Raw genomic sequence first — 23288 nt, 5'->3', positions numbered from 1 at the left:
TATTGGTGTCATTCAAAGGGGATCCAATGCCTGTCAGCCTGGGATGACATGCTCGACAAGCCATTATGCTTTGCTAGGGATGGCTTGCACCTGTCACCCCTGGGCTTTCGGATATTGGCTAAGGGTCTTGCCACCCCCATAGTGCCTTTTTTAGGCAAGGCTCAAAAGACAAACCCACCTCCATAGGTATCACAAGGGATAAGAAACTAAGAGTAATGCTACTCAACACCAGAAGTCTAAACCTCAAGATGCACTCACTCAAAACTGCATGGAGAACACTGATATCTGTGCAGTAACAGAAACCTGGTTCAAGGCTCTCAAGAGCACCCCAGCACTACCAGGTTATACCTCATACCATGCTTTTCGGACCCAAAACTTGGACCGAACCACAAAAGGAGGGGGAGTATCAATATTCGTCAAAGATACCCACACCTCCAGGTTGGTGGCACAGCACAAGGCATCAGAGACTATCCATGTGCAACTAACAGTAGGTAAAACTGCCTTCCAGTTTATAGCCTGCTACAGACCAACCTCCCAAACCCAGGAACCCCACTCGGCCTTCCTGAGAACACTGGAAAATATGAAGGTCTCTCCAAACACCATTATATTGGGCGACTTCAACTACCCAAACATAGACTGGGAGCATTACTCTAGCTCCAACACCCTAGCCCAAAGGTTCCTAGAATTTATAAACTCAAATGCTATGGAACAACTTGTTACCACTCCCACAAGAGGGGAAAACATACTGGACCTGATCATCACCAACATGGGGACTCTAAGCTCCAGACCAGAAGTGTATCCCTCACTGGTAAGATCAGACCATAAACTAATCTCACTGGATATTCACATCCCAACCCCACCCCCTGCCCAGAAAACCACAGTGAAAAACTTCTCAAAAGCAAATTTCACACTTCTCAAAACCGAGGTGGAATCCTTCAAAGCCCCCGGACCTCTGGAAAATACGGCCCAGACTACAGAATCCTTTATAAATGCATTCTATGAACACCTTCAGGAATGCATGGATCATGCAATCCCAAATAAAACCAAGACCCAATCCTCCAAAGGCAGACATCCTGTCTGGTGGACCCCAGCCATAAACAAACTATACAATAGAAGGAGGAAGCTACTACATGATAGAGCAAAATCCCAAAAAGGGAAGGCATCTCTGATCAGTATTAGCAAAAAACTATGGGCACTCATAAAATCGTCTAAGGCCAGCTTCGAGAGAAAAATTGCACAGGACACTAAGGATAATCACAAGGCTTTCTTTAGTTATGTCAGGAACCTGGGTGGGAATTCCCAGATATGCTCAAAATTAGTCCAAAATGACAAAAAATACACTGAACCCACAGACATTGCCAACATCCTAGCTGACAGGTTCAGTGCAAACTCCCCCCCCCTCCCCACCAAAAGGGCAAATATCTATCCCAGCAGAGTGCTGCCCCCCTGACATCTCAAATGCTCAGGAAAGAGCCGCCCTCTCCAAAGCAAAAAACACAGCATCAATGGGACCAGAGGGTGTCACGGGCTGCGTCCTACATGAACTCCAAGAAGAGCTAAACCCAAACATAAAACTACTGTTCAATCTCAGCCTTACTACAGGATATGTACCCAAAGAGTGGCATACAGCAACAGTGATCCCTCTCCACAAAGGTGGTGCCTCAACAGATCCTGGAAACTATCGCCCCATAAGCCTGACTAGCTTGGTCTGCAAAGCTATGGAAAGGATCATCATGGACCTCATAAATAAAGATATTGGGGACCTACAGACACTGGATCCTACCCAGTTCGGCTTTGTTAAGGGCAGATCCTGCCTCTTAAACCTGGTCAATTTCTTTGAAACAGTCATCAAGGCCATTGACGAGGGGAAGGTGGTTCACACAGCCTACCTGGACCTCGCAAAAGCCTTCGATACAATACCCCACTCAGGCATTATAGATAAGCTCACCAGCTTAAATATAAACCCCTATGTCACTAGATGGGTTGCAAACTGGCTCAATGACAGAACCCACATGGTTAGAATTGCTGGAGCCATGTCAGACTCCAAACCAGTTACAAGTGGTGTCCCACAAGGCTCAGTCCTGGGACCTCTCTTGTTCGGTATATATTTCTCAGAGGTACAGGCCAACATGGAAGGACTGTGGCTGACCAAGTTCACAGATGACTGCAAACTGGGCGCCATAATCGACTCTCCAGCCGACACAAGCATCCTCCAAAAGGGCCTCACAGAAACAGACAATCGGTGCCAGAGCCATGGCCTCAAGCTAAATGCCAAAAAGTGTATAGTCATCCCTTCTGGCAAAAACAAAGTGCCCACAAATTACCACATAGGTGGTAATCTATTAAGTACGGAAGAAGTAATTAGGGACCTGGGGACCCAAGTTGATAGCAATCTCTCATTTGACAACCACGTGGCCAAAGTGGTTAGAAAAACATTTTATATAGCCCACCTAATCATGAAGCGATTCACATCTAGATCAGGGGAGGTCATCGTGCCTCTTTACTCATCCCTCATCAGGCCCATAACTGAGTACAATGCCCCTTTTCGGATGTACCTTACCAGACACCTGCAGCAACTGGAAAGACCCCAAAAGTACCTCACCAAGAGGATCAAAGGGCTCAAACAGATGCCATATGCTGCCCGGTTAAAGAAACTCCAGCTCTACTCAGTGGCATACTGCCTGTTCAGAGGTGATCTGTGCCTGACATATAAAGCCATGTCCAACCCGGAATTAATGGACATGCTGCACCTCAGAAAATCCAAATCCCATTGAGCTACGCACTCGAGAGACTTGAACCTCAGCACTGAAATAAATAGGACATGCTGGAGGGAGAGATTCATAACCCAGAGGCTCCCTTCACTCTGGAATAAAATCCCAGCCCAGGTTAGGCAGAGTCAATCACTGACTCTCTTCAAGAGGAATCTTGATGAGTGGATGGGAGATTGTAGGTTTACCTCGGGTATCACTTCTGTGTCACTGTTAGACAGAGGCACAGTATACTAACCTCGAAAAAGGGCATAGCAAAATTAATTTAAAATGGGTGGCGAAAGCCAAACACACTCTGGCTAGGCTTATAAATGCCCTAGGGCAGATAGCCTAGTATGAACCTATGAACCTATGAATGTAACAGTCATTAGCTAATGCTGAGAGCTGTGCATCCTATTACAACACCAAGACTGACAACAGCCTTTACGGGTGATTTCACCCACCCGTAGAACACTCACAGAAAGTTTAACAGTGAACAAAGCAAATATTAAGAATGGCATATCATCTATCTTTAATTTACAAAAGAAGGTGACACACACTACCAAAAGGGGCACTTCAGCGGCAGGAAGGAGGCTTAATGATCACAGAAGGACTGGTATAAAAAAAAAAAGTAATCTTGGGACGTCTCCAGGTAATGAACTTAACTGATTATCTGTGCTGCTGCCTCCATGTCTGAAAATAATGGAAATGGTCTATAAAGATGTCTGGTGCAAAGCTCTGGAGTACTCTACTCATGGCTGCAATAGTGGTGCTCACTGGTTACCAGAGAAATGTCATAGCCTCTCTCACTAAAAAGCTAGACAAAGGCTTCATGAACAGATTTACTACACAGTGAAAGACCTCAAAATGAAGCATCTATAATGAGACCCTCCTCAAAACAGGTCAGGCAAATCTGGAAGCCCCTGCATGCATGAATGCCAGATCACTGTTGCTACTAATCCAAAGTGATGCACTGACTGTCAAAAGATGTCCACAGGGCTTCGACTGCTGCTTTATTAGCTATGCCCATAAGGATCTGGGTAAATATACCAGTTGTATGACAGGGCCAAGGTAATCCACCTTTCTGTCCATCTATATCCCCTTTTTCCTATTTTTGCACATACAATCATCTAGAAGTCAAGGTTCACAATGCTAGGTGTCTAGCTCAACTGCTGCTGTTCTTCCATACCACACTCATACCCACGGTCAAATTTGAGTGACCAGTTCACCTATTCTGTGTGTTTTGGATGTGGGAGGAAATTAAAGCACTCAGAGAAAACACATGCAAACACAGGGAGGGCATGCTGACTCCACACGGACGTCATCTCAGTCAAGAACTGAAATGGAGAACCTCTTGCTGGGAGGTGACAACACAATATGCCACACCATTCTGCCGAACTAAATACATAGGAAAACAGTCTGGGAGTAGAAGACTAAATGGTGGTACTCAGTAGTGAAAGCTATATCGAAAAAAAGGAAAAAAATCAATAAAGAAAACTCCCATGTAGATGCCAGATGGTCATGTGTTAGGTATTCACCATTCACAGAACACTATTCACATACAGTACTTGCTGCTGGAGCAAATCATCATCCAGAACCTGACACTGTGAATATGATTTGTGAGGCCTCTAAAGGTCCTTAACTGGAAGAAATGTTCCTTTCCCCTTCAAAATTAAGGGAATGTGGGTATAAAAATGTAGACCTCTCTGAAAGAGCTAATCCTGAACCTCCTCCGATAGCTCCTGAATATGACGACAATTCCAGGGGATGGATCTAAAAACTCTATGATGTGGTCTACCATAACCACGTATAAAGCCCAGTGATCCCCTGTGATATTCTGCCAAGCTGGGATGAACTTGGACAGCTGTCCCTCATGGGCAGTCCTAGACTGCAGTCATTAGTGTGGCTCATAGATCAGCACAGCCATTCTCTTTAGTGACTTGCCAGCACAGCTGGGGAGGCAAGAATAACCATGACTGATGACAGTGGGCATTCCAAGGTCTAAGAAGAGACTTCTTATTCCATGAAAACTATGAAGAAAAGTAGAGAAGGACAATGAAGGCACTAAACAAGTTCTCCATGAAAACTAAGGCCTGCTCCACCTTTTGGAAGTATTCAACTGAATCATTGGAGGGCTTCCTAAAGATAAACTAATCCAATAATTTAGCATCCAGAATAGCTTGTTCTAGCCCATCCTAGACAGAATGCAGCCTGAGGCATGCCATCTTCTGTAGGCACATATCAGACCCAACTGTCCCAGCCATAGTATGACCACAGTCAAATGTACAGCTGTTCATTCAGAAGTCCACTACAGACACTCTGGCTACAAACTTAAGCTGGTACTCATTATTCACAGAGCCATAGAGGACTGTCAGCTTTTTTAATGCCTAATCTTTAAGTCAGAATTGCAGCTCAGACAAGTAAGACAGGTAGTTGTGGGATCTGAGCACCAAGATCACACATGACAACAGCTTGACTATCCTAGCCTAAGCCATATGGACTCCATTAACAATGGTAAGATGAAATGTTCTTCAGTCTTTGGGGCCTAGGCTGGACAAGAGTTCAGACAGAAGTCTGTCCTAGAATGCTTGACAAGGTTATCACTTCACTCCACAGGGTCTTGTACAGAACATCTGCCTTCTTGGGAACTTGAGAAGCACAGTAGAGATGCTTCCAGGCTGGAAAGATGGCATCCTTAAGGATATGATCTTTCGGGGAAGAGGTAAAACCCTGGGCAGCTCCTTACCCTTTTTACCCATATACTGATTTATTTATTTTTCAGTGAAAGGCAGAGGACTCAGTGACTAGTCAATAAAGGATTTCATCACTATGTCAGTCTCCCCAAAGATGTTCACTATAAGGGAGAAAGTACAGTTGTGTACACTTACCATAAATGTAGATGTTCAAGTGTATTCACTGTTGCAGTCATCACATTTGGGTTATCCTGCCAGGGGTAGCCCTCAGTCGGCCAGAATACCAGAGGTTAGTATTTCTGTGTCGGTTGGTGTCGCTCCAGGACTGACATCAGGTTGTCAGTGGTATAAAATCAGACAGCCGACCCCATTACATCAGTTTTTCTTCCCCTAAATGTCAGGAGCCCCCAATAGGGAGCTAAGTTATGGTGGAAGAACACCACCAGTAGAAAGTAAATACCAAAAATTCCTTGTAAGGAGAGAGAGAGAGAGAGAGAGAGAGAGAGAGAGAGAGAGACAAGGGTAATGGAGGTTGGGAAACCTAGACAGCAACGGTGAATACACAAGAACATCTACATTTATGGTAAGTGTACACAACTGTACAATGTTCTTCATGTTTCACTGTTGCAGTCATCACATTTGGGTTGATTCCCAAAGCTGAAGAAAAGGGTGGAGGCAGTCAAGAAGACTGGGGGCTGGCTAGGATGCCCTACAAGACTGTGGTGGCAAAGCCTGCCCTGTATTTGGAGAAGATAAGCAGGTGGTAATACTTGGTGAAGGTATGAACAGATGTCCATGTTGCAGCCTCCAGGATGCCCCTGGTGGGGAACCCTCTGAGAAAAGCTGCAGAAGTGGAGGTTGCTCTGGTGGAATGTGCCCTGACCCCCTTTGGGGTGGTTTCACATGCTGTTTGTAGCAGAAATGGATGCAGTGTGCTATCCATTTGGAGACCGTTTGGATATGGCCTTGCCCACTGAATTTGCAATGAAGCTGACTAGCAATTGGTCAGATTTTCTAAAAGATTTAGTCCTGTCCAGGTAGAATCTTAGCTGTCTGTGCACATCTAGAGAGTGCAGAATCATTTCCCCCTTTGTTTTGTGGGTTAGGGAAAAAGGTGGGCAAATGAATGGATTGGTTTAAAGCCACACTGGACACCTCTTTAGGCATGAAGGATGGGTTAGTCCTGAGGGAGACCCTGTCAGCATGGAAAATGATGAAGGGCTCTACAGCCATAAGTGCTTGCAGCTCTGATACTCTTCTAGCTGAAGTGATGGCCAGAAGCAAGGCTGTCTTCCAACAGAGACATTTTAACTCTGCTGAAGCTGCAGGTTGAAAGGGAGGCAGGGTGAGCTTTTTCAACACAAAGTTAAGGTCCCAAGCTGGGGTAGGAGCTCTTCTGGGTGGCCTGAAGTTGTTAGACCCTCTTAGGAACTGTTTGATGAGACAGTGTGAGAAAAGAGGTGGCTCTGTGCTGAAATGAGCACAGATGGCCGAGGCATGAATTTTAATAGAAGAGAAGGATAGACCCCTGTGTAGTAGGTCTGCCAGGTAATCCAGGATGAGAGGTAAGGAGGGCTGTTTTGTTCTGGCTCCCTTAGCCTGGATTCAGGTGCAAAACCTTTTCCACTTGTCAGCATAAGATTTTCTAGTGCTGGGGCATCTGGCCTCACATATAACATCTAGAACTTGTTTGCTTAGACTGGCAGCTTGAGGAGAGGACAGGGAATATGCCACGCTGCCAGGATGAGGGTATACAATTGCGGATGCATGAAATCTCCATTTATGTGGGTCAGGAGTGTTGGGATCTGAGGTAGGTGACAGGCTGTACAGCAATGGGTACCAGCGCTGTTGTGGCCAGTCTGGGGCAATCAGGATTGTCCTCCGTTTTTCCTCCCTTATTTTGAGCAGTACCCTTGAAATGAGTGGTACAGTGGGAAATGCACAGACAGAGAGGTTTACCCACTGGAAGGATACAGCATCCACTTTCCAGGGCTTGCTGTGAGATTCCCTGGTGCAGAATTTGTTGAGCTGATGATTGGAGTGGAAGGCAAAGAGGTCGACCCTCGGGGTGCCCCATTTCTGGGTTACAAGGGTGAGGATTCTGTGGTCTAGCTGCCACTCGTGAGGATCTAGCAGGTTTCGGCTTAAGTTGTCTCCCAGAGAGTTGTGCTAGCAGGTGTAGCTGCATGGCTGAGGCAGTGTGCCAAAGGGTCATGGCAAGCCTGCACAGAGGATAAAAGTGAGTCCCTCCCTGCTTGTTGATATACCACATCACTGTGGTGTTGTCTGTTTTGATTAGTAGGACCCTGGGGAGAGGAGGGGTCTGAAAGCTGTCAGGGCTTGCTGAACAGCTAACATCTCTTTTTGGCTGATGTGCAGATATATTTGACTTGGGCTCCATTGGCCCTGAATGCACTTGTCATCCAGATGAGCCTCCAGACATAGTCTGATGCATCTGTGATGAGGGTCTGGGTGGCGTGAGGTTGTGAGAAGGGAAGTTCCTTGTTGTGGTAACATGCTGCTGCCCACCAAAGAAAATCTTTCCTTAGACAAGGTATCATTGGTATAAGAGTTTCTAGGTCTTGAGAGTGCTGACACCAAAGGCTTTTTAGGTGCCACTGTAGTTTCCTCAAAGAGGCCATGAACCCTAAAGCTTGCAGGATTTTCCTTGCGAATAACTGGATCATGGTGGCTAGTTGAGAGAAGTAGGCTGTCAGGTAGGCTTGTTTTTCTGGAGTAAGGAATGCCATCTGGGATGCTGTGCCCAGGCTTGCTCCCAGGAATACATTTTTTTGTGTGGGGACTAGTTTGTATTTCTTTTCGTTGATAGCATACCCCAGGGAGGCGAGTAGGTCCTTTACAAAGGTCGGGTGCTGTAGCAGCTTTTCCTGACAGTCTGCCTAAACAGGCAGTCGTCTAAGTATGGGTAAATTTGAATATTTCTTTGTCTGCAAAAAGCAATGGCGGGAGCCAGACATTTTGTGAAAACTCTGGGAGCAGTGGATAAGCCAAAGGGAAGTGCAGTGAACTGAAAGTGCATAGATCCTGCCCTGAAATGTAGGTATTTCCTACATGACACCCTGATTGGGATGTGTAAGTGGGCCTCTTTTAGGTCTAGGGTGGCTAACCAAGCCTCCTTGGAAAGCATAGGTAGAGGACTGCTGGAGGGTGAGCATTCTGAATTTCGGTATCACCAGAAAGGTGTTTAGAATGGAAAGATAGAGGATGGGGTGCCAAGTGCCCTCTTTTCTGGGTACCGGGAAGAGTCTGGAGTAGAAACCTTGGCCTATCTGTTCTGCAGGAACATGCTCTACTGCCCTCATGGACAGCAGGGAAAGGACTTGCTTTTTGGCCTCTGCCCACTAATTTAGGGGACGATCTGGGAACCCTTTTGGGGTTGGCAGAGTGTGGAAATAAAATCTGTATCCCTGGGACACTATGTTGAGGACCCAGCGGTCATTGGTAATAGTGGCCCAGTTGTTTGTGGGGAAGGAAAGCTTTCCTCCTAAGGGCACGAGCAGATTGGCAGAGGGAGGGGATGGAAGTGAAAAGTCATTGTGAGTTCCTACCATAAGGGGATTGCTATGCACTCCCTGATTTTTAAGAGGAGGAACTCCATTGCTTAGATCTCTGCATTCCCTGGGGCTGTTGTCTGGGGGGGGGGGGTCTGCTTCCCCTGGGTCTGGGCTGAGCTGGTCTGGTCTGGAGGGGGCAGGAAAGGACCAGTGCTTGGAGGGACAATGCCTACTGAACCTCGGTGGCTGGACCTTTAACTGTCCGCATAGATTTAGCTTTTTCTTCCATCTTTTTTAAGACGTCTTCTGCCTTGGAGCCAAATAAGTTGTCTTTGTGCAAGGGTGCATCCAATAATTTGGATGTGACATGGTTTGGCAAGGTCTGTTCCTTAAGCTAAGCATGCCTTCTAAGGACAGAACCAGTGACTGCTGCCCTGCAAGATGCTTTTAGGGCGTCAAAACCACACTGTAAGGTGTGCTTAGTTACTTAACTTGCAGAATGCATTAACTCTTGTAACTCTATTTTCTGCACAAGCAGGAAATGAAGATATTATTTGTTTGAGGAGTTCCATGGTATGTTGCTGATATTTCAGCATGTGGAACTGACAATTTAATGCTCTAATAGCAAGAGTAGCAGAGGTGTATACTTTTTTCCACACCTGTCTAATGCTCGGGAACCCCTATCTGAGGGGGTGGGATTCTTAGCTGAAGTTGCTTTGATTCCTTTAGGTCCTTGAGAGATGACCTCATGGTCAGCAGTAGGATTTTTGAAAAGAAATTTGTGAGACTCGGGGACTCTATAATACCTGACAGGCTTCCTGGGAGCAGGAGGGAGGGTGTCAGGGGTCAGACTGGATTCCATAAAAACATCATCCACAACATCCAGGATTGGAGGAATGGCTAGAGGTCTGTGCTGTGGAAGATCTAAGAATTCCCTGAGTCTCTTTTTTGACTGAGGATAGTCCTGACATTCCCATTGGAAATGCTCCCTTAAGGTACGTAGGGTTTCCCCAAAGGAAATGTCCTCGGGTGGAGAGGCTGAAGGGATGAATTCCTCTGCATCAGAATCCTCATAAGCAGAAAGAGGTTGCATATATTCATATTCAGATGCATCAGACTCCTGTTCAGATAAAACTACTGGGGACAACTCTCTTTTTCTCTTGGAACAGATAATCTGGCTTCCCCTAATAAGCATTATAAGTTTTTCTGCCATTTTAAATATTTGAGACTGAGGCAAGGCAGCAGGTGCCTGAGCTTGGGTCATCATTTTTTTTGAGTGTAGTTCTTCATCTGGGCCTTAGAAACTCTGTTGTTTTCGAAAGAACTGAAGACGAGAAAGAAGTCGTCGGTCTGTGTCGAGAATCAGTAGTGTAAAGTACTTCCTCGGAAGACTGTGCCTGGTCAGCGGCTCCAGACCCATCCAAGGTAGAGACAGCCACAGGATCCTTAGTTGAAGAAGAGTCTTGTGACATACTGGACTCTGAAAGCATCTCGGTAGTGGCCTGCAAATCCACAGAAGCGGGCATCTGGGGCTGTCAAAGCACCTCACTGAGGAAAGAAGAACAGAAGAGTTGTCAGCAATTTTGGACCTGTGCGGTCTGTCTCCATCTTTATCCTTACATTTTTTTGAAGTTCAGTAGTCGGACGGCTTACGGAAGCAATATCAGAATTCGAGGACTGAGAGCGAAAACTTCTAGCTACAATAAGGACCCGCCGACGTACAGTTCTGGCATTGAACAAAGCACAGAAGCGACAGCGGGGGACGTCGTGGTCTGGGCCTAAACAGGTGACGCAGTAAGAATGTAAGTCTTGGTGTGGTAATTGCTTTCCACAGGCGAGACAATTGTTAACTTTTTCTGACATCGGTTAGAGCAACAAAAAAGGATCCCCAATGCCGTACTTAGCTTTAGAAGACTTCAACTTCAATTCAGAAACGAAAACTCAGGTGGTTCATAGGTTCATAGGTTTATACTAGGCTAACTGCCCTAGGGCATTTATAAGCCTAGCCCAAAGTTATGTGGCTTACGCCGCCCCTTATGTTAGAAATACTGTGCCCATTAGTTTGTTTTGCCTCTGTCCAGTAGTGACACAGAGATGATTCCCGGGGTAAACCTACGATCTCCCATCCACCGGTCAAGATTTCTCTTGAACAGAGCCAGCGAGGTGCTCTGCCTCACATGGACCGGGATTTTATTCCACAGCATGGGGAGTCTTTGGGTGATAAATCTATCCCTCCAGCACGCCCTATTTATATCCATGCTAAGGTTTAAGTCTCTTGCTCTAGTGGTTTTGGTGGATTTGTTTTTTTTGAGGTGGAGCATGTCCATTAATTCCGGGTTGGTCATGGCCTTGTATGTCAGGCACAGGTCACCTCTGAGCAGACGGTATGCAACTGAATAGAGTTGGAGTTTCTTCAGTCTGGCAGCATATGACAGGTTTTGGAGTCCCTTTATCCTTTTGGTGAGGAACTTTGGGGTCTCTCCAATTGCTGCAGGTGTCGGATGAGATACATCCCGAATGGGGCATTGTACTCGATCATTGGTCTGATAAGTGAAGAGTACAGGGGAACAATGACCTCACTTGATCTGGATGTGAATCCCTTCATGATCAGGTGGGCAATGTAGAAGGTCTTTCGAACCACTTTAGCAACGTGAGTGTCAAACGAGAGGCCACTGTCAACCTGGGTCCCCAGGTCCCTGATAACCTCTTCTGTGCTTAGTGGGTTGCCACCTATATGGTAGCTTGAGGTTACCTTGTTTTTCCCGAAGGGTATGACTATACTATGGCCGACTGGCACTCATGCGAACTGCTTCTGCTTCAGGCTCGGCAAGAAAGACTGATGTAATGGCGTCGGCTGCCTGATTTTATACCACTGATGACCTGAAGTCAGTCCAGGAGCGACAGCAACCAATGCAGAAATACTAAGCCTCTGGTATTCTGGCCGACTGAGGGCTACCCCTGGCAGGATAACCCAAATGTGATGACAGCAACAGTGAAACATGAAGAACATCTACAGAGAATGGAGAAATCACTGCATATGTCCACACCAGAATAAGGACCTCCTTGCAGCCCCCTTCCTAAAACAATGGGGGAGGGGCAAGGTAGGAAGAACTCCTTTCATCCTGGCATGCCAGTGCCTGTTAGGTGTTCAAGGGGTTAGCAGACAATGACCTAATGTCGGCTTCAGGCAAAAGGGCCCAGGAGATGCCACATTTAAGGGGACAACAGCTACCTGATGTAAAACAGACAGCTAATATCTTATGCCTTGGTCTGGGAAAGGGCCATGCAGGAGTGGCAGAAACCAAAGGGAGCTCTCTTTCACTTTGACAGGTGAGTCCTACTGGATTTAGAGTAGGCCTACAGAGAGAGAAGACTCTTAAGTCCGCAGTGTGACAACCAAACATTTATTGGGAAATTAGAGGAAATGCTCCAAGACAGAAGGTCAGGTGCAATTATTCTCGGGATGTTTGACTATGGGGGGAGGAGGACATTTTCTGAATCCTTTCACCAAGGTAGCTGCCAACACGTGCAACTATCTAGGATCTCTATTCATCAAGCAATGACAGGCATGCATTTCATCCTACACTGACAGACACTGTATAAAAGTAAAATTGTCTTCCCTCATAGTGACAGTGTGATATTTTTAGAAATAGTATGCGATACAAAGTCTGCTAAGTATGCAGAAAGAAATATGCGGCAAAGTGCGAATGGCCTAGCAAAAAATGTTTTTGCAGGACAACAAAATAAGCTGTGGGATTAAAACATTAGTAACAGATGGCTATGATAATAGAGGCTTGCTGAAATAGCATGATAAGTTAAATACATAGAAAGACTCAACTGACAGAATGGAGCTAACAAAGGGAAATGGCTATCAGTGCAAAAAGAAATGGCTATCTTGTTACAGAGTGCACCCTGGTCTTCTCAGAAACTGATAAGTAAACAGAAAACTGGTGAGGTCCACAATATTCTCAGAAATTGATTAATGGACAGAAACTGGTGTAGTCCACAGTGAAGCCACAGATATGCCAAGAATGTTTAAAGAAGATTCAAAATTTAGACGATATAAAAAGTGACTGAAAACAATTGGTTTGATGGATATTTGATCATGAACTGAGAGTAAAATGGAAGCTACAGCTGTGTTTGTGGGCAAACATCTTCAAAGAGTGGTAAAGAAAAAGAGATTCTTTCATTTGTGATACCTTTGCCTTCACTAAATTTGTTAAAGGGATAGTGGTTATCTGATTTGGACTATTTGGTCACTATGTACATATAATATATATAGTGATACCAAATGACATTGGAATGTATTATATGAGAATGGAAATGTTGGAGTCAAAGCTCTTCTCAAATGACTTAGTGATGCTACTTATTGAAATGTTGGATATTATTTTGTCTTATAATTTTTTTGAGCTTGTCTCTTTTTTCCCCAACAGGATGCAGCTATGGGGGCAGTTATGGCCTTCAGCTGTGCCAATGTTTTTATGATAGAATTGGAAAAAGAGTATATCAAGAAATGTTTTTTTATTCAAATATTGTTTATTTTAGACGTTTTATTAATGACCTCTTCATGATTTGGAGAGAAGACATGGAAAATATATTATTGTTTATTAATTATGCCAATTCTGCCTGTAATTTTTTTGATATTTACATTTAATTATGATCGGGAGAGTGCACATTTTTTTATGTTGAGGTCTTTATGGATGGAAACAAGTTAAAGACGAAAATATACAAGAAAGATGAGCAGAATAATACATATTTAGAGTACAACCACTATGCATTTGATAAGCACTAAGAACAATATAGTTAAAGGGCAGTTATTGAGGGTGAGGAACCTGACAGATAATGAGGAAGCATTTCTATATGAAGGGACTGCTTTATGTCAGATATTTATAGCTAGGGGTTATCCTGACAAAGTTATTAAGCAAAAGTTAAAAGAAGTTAAAATTGAGAGGAATAGTAATGTTAGTAAAAAAAAAATCTAAAGGCCCCATGGGAGTAATAAAATGGGAATGCTGGTTCAGTATTCAGTAGATGAAAAACAAATTAAAGAAATAGTTAAAGAAAACTGGAAGATTTTAAGTAGCTTCCCTGAAATAAAAGAAGTTGTTGGAGAAGGCCCATTTTTGTTAGTAAGAGAGGGAGGAATTTGAAAAATATGTTTCAAGCCGGATTAAATTTTAGAAATTTTAAAAAGACCAAGAAAGGGATATTTATGTGTTATGATTACAGATTTTGTAGTTACTTGAAAAGAGATGCAAATGCGTTAGTTAGAAATAATTTTAAGATATTTGTAAAAGATTTTTATAAATGCAAATCTAAATTTGTAATTTATCTGTCAGTCTGTACACTGTGTTCCACCTACGTAGGCAGAACAAAGAGAGAGTTAAATAGTAGGATTCAGGAACACCTGTATGCCATAGAAAAGGCAGATTTGAATAATGCATGGGATGAGCATTACTGTTCCACTGAATGCAAAGGCTCACCCAGGTTTTTAGTTTTAGATCAGGTACCTAGTTTTAACAATAGGCTAGATGCTGAAGATGATTTAGACTGGACACAATATTGCTGGCAGCTGAAGTTGGATGCCAACAGCCCTAGCGACTTAATAATAAGGAAAATATTAAAGTATATCTAAAAAGAAACAAACTCAGGCATTAAGTAGCTTAATTTTAATTATTTAATTAAGGTAATTGTTATAACTAATGTGATTAAAGATAAGAGTATAAAATGTTATGTTACTTTTATAGTTTCATTCAGTCTGAAGAAATCTTATTTGGACAAAAGCACTTACTGGATGATACTGAATTTGGAATAAAGATTTTTATTATTTTGTTTTTCTTTTCTTTATTTTTTTAAGTGTATATTGTTTTACAATCTTATTATTCGTGTTTCAGTTTAAGAAACTTGGACATGTCAAGTGAGAGTGCCCACATTACAAAAAGTGGAAAAACAAGCAAACAGAGTATGGAATATATGCCAAGGAACCAGAAAATACTGAGACAAGAAAAGGAAGGCAAAGCCAAAAATCTCAGGATGATAGTATTGAGAGTCAAACATTTTTCAATAAAGCAAGGGAAAATTATAAAAAACAACAATATGACAATGAAGGGAATGTCTACCCTGTGGAATATAGGAAAAATCATCCCTATAATCCAGACCACAAGAAAAGACAGGCTGTGTCTCAAGAATTACAGCATCCTGCATATGCAGCAGATAAGGATAATGATTCTTAGGAGCAAGAACATGATATCTGTGTCATTACAGAAGTCCCCAGAAACATAGGGGATAATGTAGATTCACAATGGGGTGTGCCCCCTACCAAATAATTCACTTATCATCTTTTAAGTGAGGAAACAATGGCTGACCTTTGATAGATGTTTGGGTGGAGGGGATGCCATGGAAAAATGTCTTACTAGACACAGGAGTGGTGGTTACAGACGGTTAAGGATGGACCCAAGAAAGAAAACTTGAATTTCGGGTTTCAACGGTAGCGCATATACCGCAGTAGGCAATGAACCATTAGAAATCAGATTTAACCGGGACATGGATCCTGTAACAGGAACATTTTTGATGTATCCCAGTTGTGATACCAACATAATAGGGATGGATATTACAAACAAGTTGGGAATAGTAATAGAATTTTCCAACTACATTTTGTGGAAAACAAAAAATGAAAATAAAGTGGGCAGTGACTAAGTGTACGGCAGTACAAGTTAACTTGATAGAGAGTAAAGGAAACAGGGCAGTGTCCCTGACAAATGAGCAGAAGGATATATGGGACACCATAGAGCAAGAATTTCAAACCCTATAGGCAAAATCAAAAACAGATTGTGGAAGATTAGAAGTGCCAGTCATGGCAGAAGCTCGAGGGACTTCATCCATCATTTACAAAAGCAGTATCCAATTCCAGCTGAAGTGGCACCCGATATGAAGAAATGCATTTTAGAATGAGAACAGGCAGGCATAATTCAAAAGGGCCACAATCCAACAAATTCACCAATTTGGACAGTTAAAAAGAAAGACAGAAGTTATCGATTGGTAAAAGATCTCCGAAAGGTAAATCAGTACATACAACCAAGAGTGCACCTAATACAGGGAGTCCCGGAATTAGCAGCTCAAATAAAACCAGAAAGTCAGTGGTTCACTGTGATAGAGCTAGCAAATGATTTTTTGCAGTACCATTACAGAAAAGGGATTGGCACGGATTCCCTTTACCTTTGAAAGTCAACAATATGTCATGACTAAATTACCATAGGGTTTCCAAAACAGCCCTGTCATTTTCCATCAGATAGTGGGACACTCATACAAGACATGAGCAAGAACGACAGGGCTATATATTGTTTTCCAATGAACATCTTTATTAAATTATCACGTATGATACAGGGAATCTTACGTTTATATAAATGAAAAATAAACAACATTGACACCACTTTAGTTGCAAAACATTATACATCACTTCTAATCTATCTAGTCTGTCAGTTAAGCATCATATGGCTCATTCAAACCCTGCATCTTAAGCCTCATTCCTTCTCTGCATATATTGTTCCCACAATTCTCATTTTTTCCTATGTAGTTTGCTCCTTCCCTTTTCTAAAGATCCAAATACCAGTCATTTTATCTCTGTTACTATATTCACTACTTCTAGTAAAGTTAGTGTAGACTTCAATTTCCATTTTCTAGTAATTGCTTATTTGGCAGCCACCATAATTAGACTCAGCAAGGCTTTACTATGTATCATCGCTCAAATAAATCATCTCCCCAGTCAATCCAATCCACTCACACAGCATCCCTAACAGCAGTTTACAGGGAATCCTTACAGTTTGTCATCTCACTACATTTCCAAAAATACATTCACAGCCACCTGTTTCCTGCCTGTCACACCTCCAACATTTGCTATCCACCTGAGGAAAAATTCTTTGGAGTCTACTTGGGGTATAAAAATATTCATATAAACACTTCCAGGCAAAGATCCTAAATTTTCTAGGCTTTGTTGCATATTTGGGAGATATGCATATATCCCCCCATTGTCTCTTTGTGAATTGCTTATCCAATCTTTCTTCCCAATCCTTTTAAGCTCCTCTGATTGATTCTTATAGTTATCATGCAATATTTTATATGCTCTACTAATTATTCCTTTTTCAAGGCAACTTCTGTTTTACATTCTATTAAAAACTCTACCAGTGGTGTTCTTTCATTTAAGAGCCCCATTTCTTTCCCTTTGCTTATACTCTGATATCAATCCTTGATAGGGAAGGCAATCTCTAATCTGCAGTCCAAATAAACTATTGTCCTCTTCCCATTCAGGGCTATACATTACATTGATGAATTTTTGATACAGTCAAGACGGTAGAACAACACATACAACAGCTAAGAAAGGTTCTAAAAGAAATGCAAGAGGCGGGGTTTAAAGTAAACAAAGACAAAATACACTTCATGTCTCAAGAAGTCAAATTTCTAGGAACTATTATCAGACCAACAGGGAGTAATAAAAGGGTGCAAGGCATTCTGGAGCTGCCAAAACCTTTGTCAATTCCAAAGTTAGACAAATTCATGGGAATAATGAATTACATCAGGGATTATGCAGCAGCTACATCTCCCATCTATAAAATGCTGTCAGAACAAAAAGATGAACTGACTCTAAAGTGGATTCACATTGAAGAAAAGGCACTAAAAATGTTAAAGCATAAACTAGCACAGGCAACAAAGCTGAGAGTTCCCACCAATAATCTCCCTTTTATTTTACAAGCAGCAGCAAAAAAGAGACACTTTTGGTAGTGGCCTCATGGGATAACTCCAAGAATGGAGAGATGGTTTAAACCAACTACCTTCTGCAACTGGAAAAGGACTCCAATGGAAAAAGGCTATCATCCCTGCATTCAGCAGCGTTTTGCTATATAGACTGGGGAATAAATCAAGAAGAATACTTGACAATGTTTTCAAGTGTCATAGTGCAAACTCCGCATCTGACAATAAAACCTCTGTTAAGTAACAGTGAGATGAACAAAATTAATGAGGGAGTTAGTCAGAATGTTTTTTTTTTTTTTTCGAAATGGCTGGCTACATTCAGTACTAGAGATGTAGAATAGAGGCAGGGGACAAGTATTTCTTATCCAGTTTTATTGGATATGAAGGAAAGCCACATGACTGCATGGCAGATCTGGAAAAGCCAGACAAATCATCATTAAAAGCAGATAACCATCACATTCCAACTGTGCATGTGAATGGTGCCCAATTCTGGAAGAACAGGAAATATTATAGTAGTAGTGTAGGGAGACTCTGAAGAAGGGAGACAAACTGATTCTAGTCAAATTACCAGGGTACATGTTGGCACAGAGGGTGGAATTAGAAGCCTTAAAGTATGTTTCACAGCATTTCCATCTGGTGAATATAACCTTTAAAGCATGCACCTATTTTACAGGACATATGGAAATCGATATAAAAATATCAATTGCAAGGACAAAGAAAAGTGAGAGCCTTTCAAAAGACAAATAAAGATGCAAGAGGGAATCCTTTAACTGATGCCAAAGCAAATGAATCAGCTGAAAGGGGACAGCCTGTATACTCTCAACAAACTGAAGAACTCCAGTTCTCAGAGGTATGGTCCCTAGAGGAGGGGGAACAAATAGATGAGTATTTGGAAAAACACCAGAAGGAAAGGAGAATACTAGAAGAATTAAACAATGCGAGTTAGAAAGCAATGGGGTAGACAGGCATTTCTATGTTTTTGATACACAAAAGGGCTATGATTACCATACATTCCGTATTAAACAGCAAAACAACTAGTGAGGTTTAATCACCAGATTCTGGGACATACAGGGACAGAGAAATTATGACCAGTAGTGAAAGACAAGTACTAGAATCCAAATCTGTACAAATTGTGTAAATTAGGATGAATGCCTGATATGTCTTCAGACAAATGCAAAATGTAAAAAGCCGCAGCTGCACAGGGTACCAGCAGCAGATGGACCATGGTATGCAATACAAATTGACTACACAGAACCTCTGCCTCCAGCAAAGGGTTGATATAGCTATTTGCTGGTGGTGGTACATGTATTTTCAAAATGGGTAGAGGTAATTCCAACCAAAGGAATGACAGTCAAAGTGACAGCAGAAGCACTATGGAAAAACATATTTTGTCACTGGGGGTGTGGCCCAGGGTGATAGAATCAGACAATGGACCACAGTTTGTTAGTAAAATGATTAAAGAATTATGTGACATGTTGGGAATTCAACAAAGATTCCATGTTCTCTACCATCCACAATCAAATAGGATAGTGTACAGAATGAACAGAACTTTAAAGGACAGTTTAAAAAATATGCGCAGTGAAAAAGGAAATTATTGGGTAAAACATTTGCCTAACATTCTGATGAGAATCAGATCAACACCCAGTAGCCAAACAGGCATATTCAAGGTGATGACAGGCAAGAAGATGCCCCTACAATTCCCTTTTGATCCAGAGTTCCAGAGCAAGAGGCCACTGTTAGAGGCAGCAAAACATCAACATGGAGGGAAGATCTGCAAGAAAGATGCCAAGGCACAGCCAGACAGCAACCATTCCATTTATGGAAAAAGGTTACAATATTACCAGAAAAAGAGAACATTCAAATTGAAAGCAAATTCATGATAAAAAAAATTTCAGCAAAACTGGTCCATGGGACAGTAACTGGCAAGGATCTTTTGAAGTAAAGGAATTAATTAGACCCTTGGTCCTAAAAGTAAAATAAAGGTAAAAAAAAAGCCTAAGAAAACCATGCTGGTACATAGAGATCAGTGAAAAATAATAAAACAAGGAGAGCAGAGTAAGGCAGATAAATAATAATCTATTTATCTGTTTTATAGATGCCGATTTACTGGTTTGGAAGAAGAAGAAGAATGGTAGATCTAGAAGGGAAAAAAAACTTAAAATCCCAAAGAAAAAAAGATATGTAAAGAACAATTTATACTCTTAGTTATAATGATATGCAAAACAGGTTTGGTGCAAGGGATGGCAATGCAGTTAGTACTAAAAGAGAATAAGAAAAAGAGAAAGCCTCAGAATGGATGCCTGATTTTAATAAGTTTACAGTAATATAAATGGTACATGCAAAAATAAATAACACATGCAAGTGTTGGGTATACACACCAGTACCTAAGGCTAAGGATAGGGTAGTCCTTACAACAGTCCCTATGATATTAGAAGAGGCACTGCAAATTCTTAACAGGAGTAGGTTTGTAGGAAAAAGGGTAATGCAGAAGTTCCAACATTACAGATATGGATAGTTCCAAAAGGAAGCATATGTATACAGCAAACAGGGACAGAAATGACAGGAAATAACAACTGTAATATAACATTGTCTAAAGAATGTTTTAATAAAAACCTGACAGAAAACAAAACTTACAGAACAGGGTTGATAAAATTAATACATTCAGAGAGAGACTAACAGAGCCAACACAGCTGGCAAAAACACAATATAGGTGGATGGACTGGAGGGATTGTCATCCACAGAATTACAGTAAGGGTCTGATACAGACTGTACAATATAAAATTACAGGAAATATGGGTAATGATGACAAGGGATGTAAATATGTCTTTTTTTTTCAAACAGTCAATGTCAAGACGATCTAATAGGTACATTATGTGAGAAAGACTTCTACATTTGTACCACAAAAGTGTATAAATAGCTTCCCATGGGATAGGCAGGAGCTTTTTATGTGGGATATATAATACCATTAATGGGAAAAACTGATAAATTACCCACAGGCAGATTAAGAAATGTGAGGAAAGAAAGAGGTAAAAAATAACATTGGTAATTTAGACCAATCATGGATCTATAATCACAACATAAATGCTGCAGGATAAAAAGGTTTAAAGCATATGGATTTGAAAGATGATGTAACAGCAGGGGAAGGACTATTAACAGCACATGGGGCCATAAAAAGCATACGGGAGTTGACAAACTCAGCAATCTATTGGAAGTATTAGCCAATGTTACGTATGGGGCCACATCAGACATAACAGTGGAAATAACTGCTATGAGGACGATGGTCTAAAAAACAGGATGGCACTTGATTTCCTATTTGCTTCCCAGGGAGGTATGTGCATCCTGACAGGTAAGGAATGCTGTATGTATATTCCAAACAAGTCATAGTCCCTATGGGAACCTAGATAGGATAGCTGAAGTATCTGGAAAATCCAGGAAGACCTGGAACAGTGACTGGAGTGACTGGCTAATGGGATTATTTTCTGGATGGTGGAGAACCATTATCACAGCTTTAATAGCATTTGTGGCAGTTTTTTGCTTATGATAACATGTATGTGCATTAAAATCTGTATTGATAAAACTTTTAAGTAGATTTCTATTGTAAATAATGTAACTGGTAATGAAAATCACATAAATACTAAGGAAATGCTTTTGTTGCAAAAATTAAAATTGTTGATTTTTAAGATAAAAGAGGGAATTGATAAATACTGTACACAAGTAAAGTTGTCCTCCCTCATAGTAGCAGAGTGACATTTTTAGAAATAGTATGCCACACAAGCCTGCAAAGTACTGCAAAAAGAAATATGCATCCAACAAGTATGATTAGCCTAGCAAAAAATGTGTTTGCAGGACAAAAAGATTTGCTGTGGTCTTAAAACATTAGTAACAGATGACTATGATAATAGAGGCTTGCTGAAACAGCTGGATAAGCTAAATACATACAAAGACAAAATTGACAGAATGGAGCTAACAAAGGGAAATGGCTTGCAGTGCAAAATGAAATGGGTATCTTGTCATAGTGTACACCCTGGTCTTCTCAGAAACTGATAAGGAAACAGAAAACTGGTGAGGTCCACAATATTCTCAGAAACTGATTAAGGGACAGAAACAGCAGTGGTCCACAGTAAAGTCACAGATATGCCAAGAATGTTTCAAGAAAATGTAAAACTCAGACTGTATAAAAAGTGACTGAAAACAACTGGTTGAAAGGACATTTGTTCATGAACTGAGAGTCGTTTGAGGAAGTGTAGTTTATCTGTCAGTAATCCATGTTATAAAGAAAATTTTAATATCTCAACAGTAGTATTTTGTCGGTCATATTTAAAAACATTACATTACGTACGAATATAGTTGTGCAGTGTCTTGATCTGTTGTTTGCTACTTTAACACACACTAGTTAAAGGTTATACTGTAACACATGAGACCACCTCATGGAAAGCCTTGGCAGAAGGAGAATAAGACAGTGCCTAGTGTTTGACTACCCCTCCCTGTGTATCATTCCAGCAAATCCTAGAATCATATAAATGAACCTCTTACCACCTGCTGCACGGGATACCTTCAACAATCATCAGTTAGTCCCACTGCACTAACAGAAAGTTTTCTTAAATTTGAAAAAAATTAACAAAACAACACAAATTAGCATACTTACTCTTCTTTACATAATCTAACAGCCTGCAAGGTTGCAAAACCTACATGGAAGCTTTCAAATTTCAAGGAAACTCCCCACTGATGCAGCAGCTCTTGAAAACAAATGTTCACCATTTCAGACAGTTATGCTGGCATTCAATATTCTCCATTCTTTTTTTTTTTTTTTTTTTTTGTGAAGGCCAAGAGAATGCACTGGTATTTATACAAGCAATGACAATATTCTGCCCCTAACTCATGATCTGGTTAACTGCTGGAACATTTATAAGGTTTCACCTTCTTAAACTCTGAATGTATGAATTGTTTCATGATGAATATTAGGATCATGACCTGAAATACGAGCATGGCAGAAAACAAGAGGGTAGTTAAGTGTGTTCTCCAACATGACCTCATGATATGACGCAGCAGAATTTATGTAACCACTAAAGAACATGAAGGATAGAGAAAAATATTTACCAAGCAAGCATTATCAGTAGAGAAAACCATAATAGATACCTGCAAAAGGCTTCTGAATTCTATCTAAACCTTTTTTTGTATTTGCTTATTTTAGTGACAATGACAGGCAACAGGAGATAAAAATACAGATGACTAGGCACACTGTCAGTGGGCATAATAAAACACAGCATAAAACCAATACTTTAAAGAAAAGACAATACATAATTTACTACACCTGATTTAGAATAAAGGAATACCCTTAGCAGTGGACTATCGGTCAGCTTACCTAGCAGAAGTGATGCTCCTGATGAGTTTTTCTGACTGTTCAGACAAGTCTGATGGCAATAAGATTTCAACAGGCTGTAGGTGTAAAATTCGACTCTCCAGCTCGGAACGTGACTTGGAATCCAGAAAGCTATCAAACACCACATCACCAGTCACTGGCTGCACTGCCTGTTAGCAATAAACACATCCATAAATATAAATCAGCAAAAAAGTTGAGACAGAGTGCA

At 41.5% G+C, this 23288-nt stretch overlaps 1 protein-coding gene across 1 annotated transcript in view; it reads right to left on the bottom strand.

Annotated features, from left to right (window-relative positions):
- Positions 1-23288, bottom strand: part of MSH3 (mutS homolog 3) — a 3764176-nt gene that overhangs the window by 3222916 nt on the left and 517972 nt on the right. Inside the window, exon 8 of the mRNA XM_044064237.1 lies at positions 23063-23229. Coding sequence (XP_043920172.1) covers positions 23063-23229 — 167 coding nt within the window. The remainder of the gene's footprint in view (positions 1-23062; positions 23230-23288) is intronic.

The sequence above is a fragment of the Protopterus annectens genome, chromosome 2.part2 (genome assembly GCF_019279795.1).
Source record: "Protopterus annectens isolate FY-2018-M chromosome 2.part2, PAN1.0, whole genome shotgun sequence".
Lineage (NCBI taxonomy): Eukaryota > Metazoa > Chordata > Ceratodontiformes > Protopteridae > Protopterus > Protopterus annectens.
The sequence above is the reverse complement of the archived record's forward strand: the minus strand, read 5'-3'. Positions and strand labels throughout refer to the sequence as shown.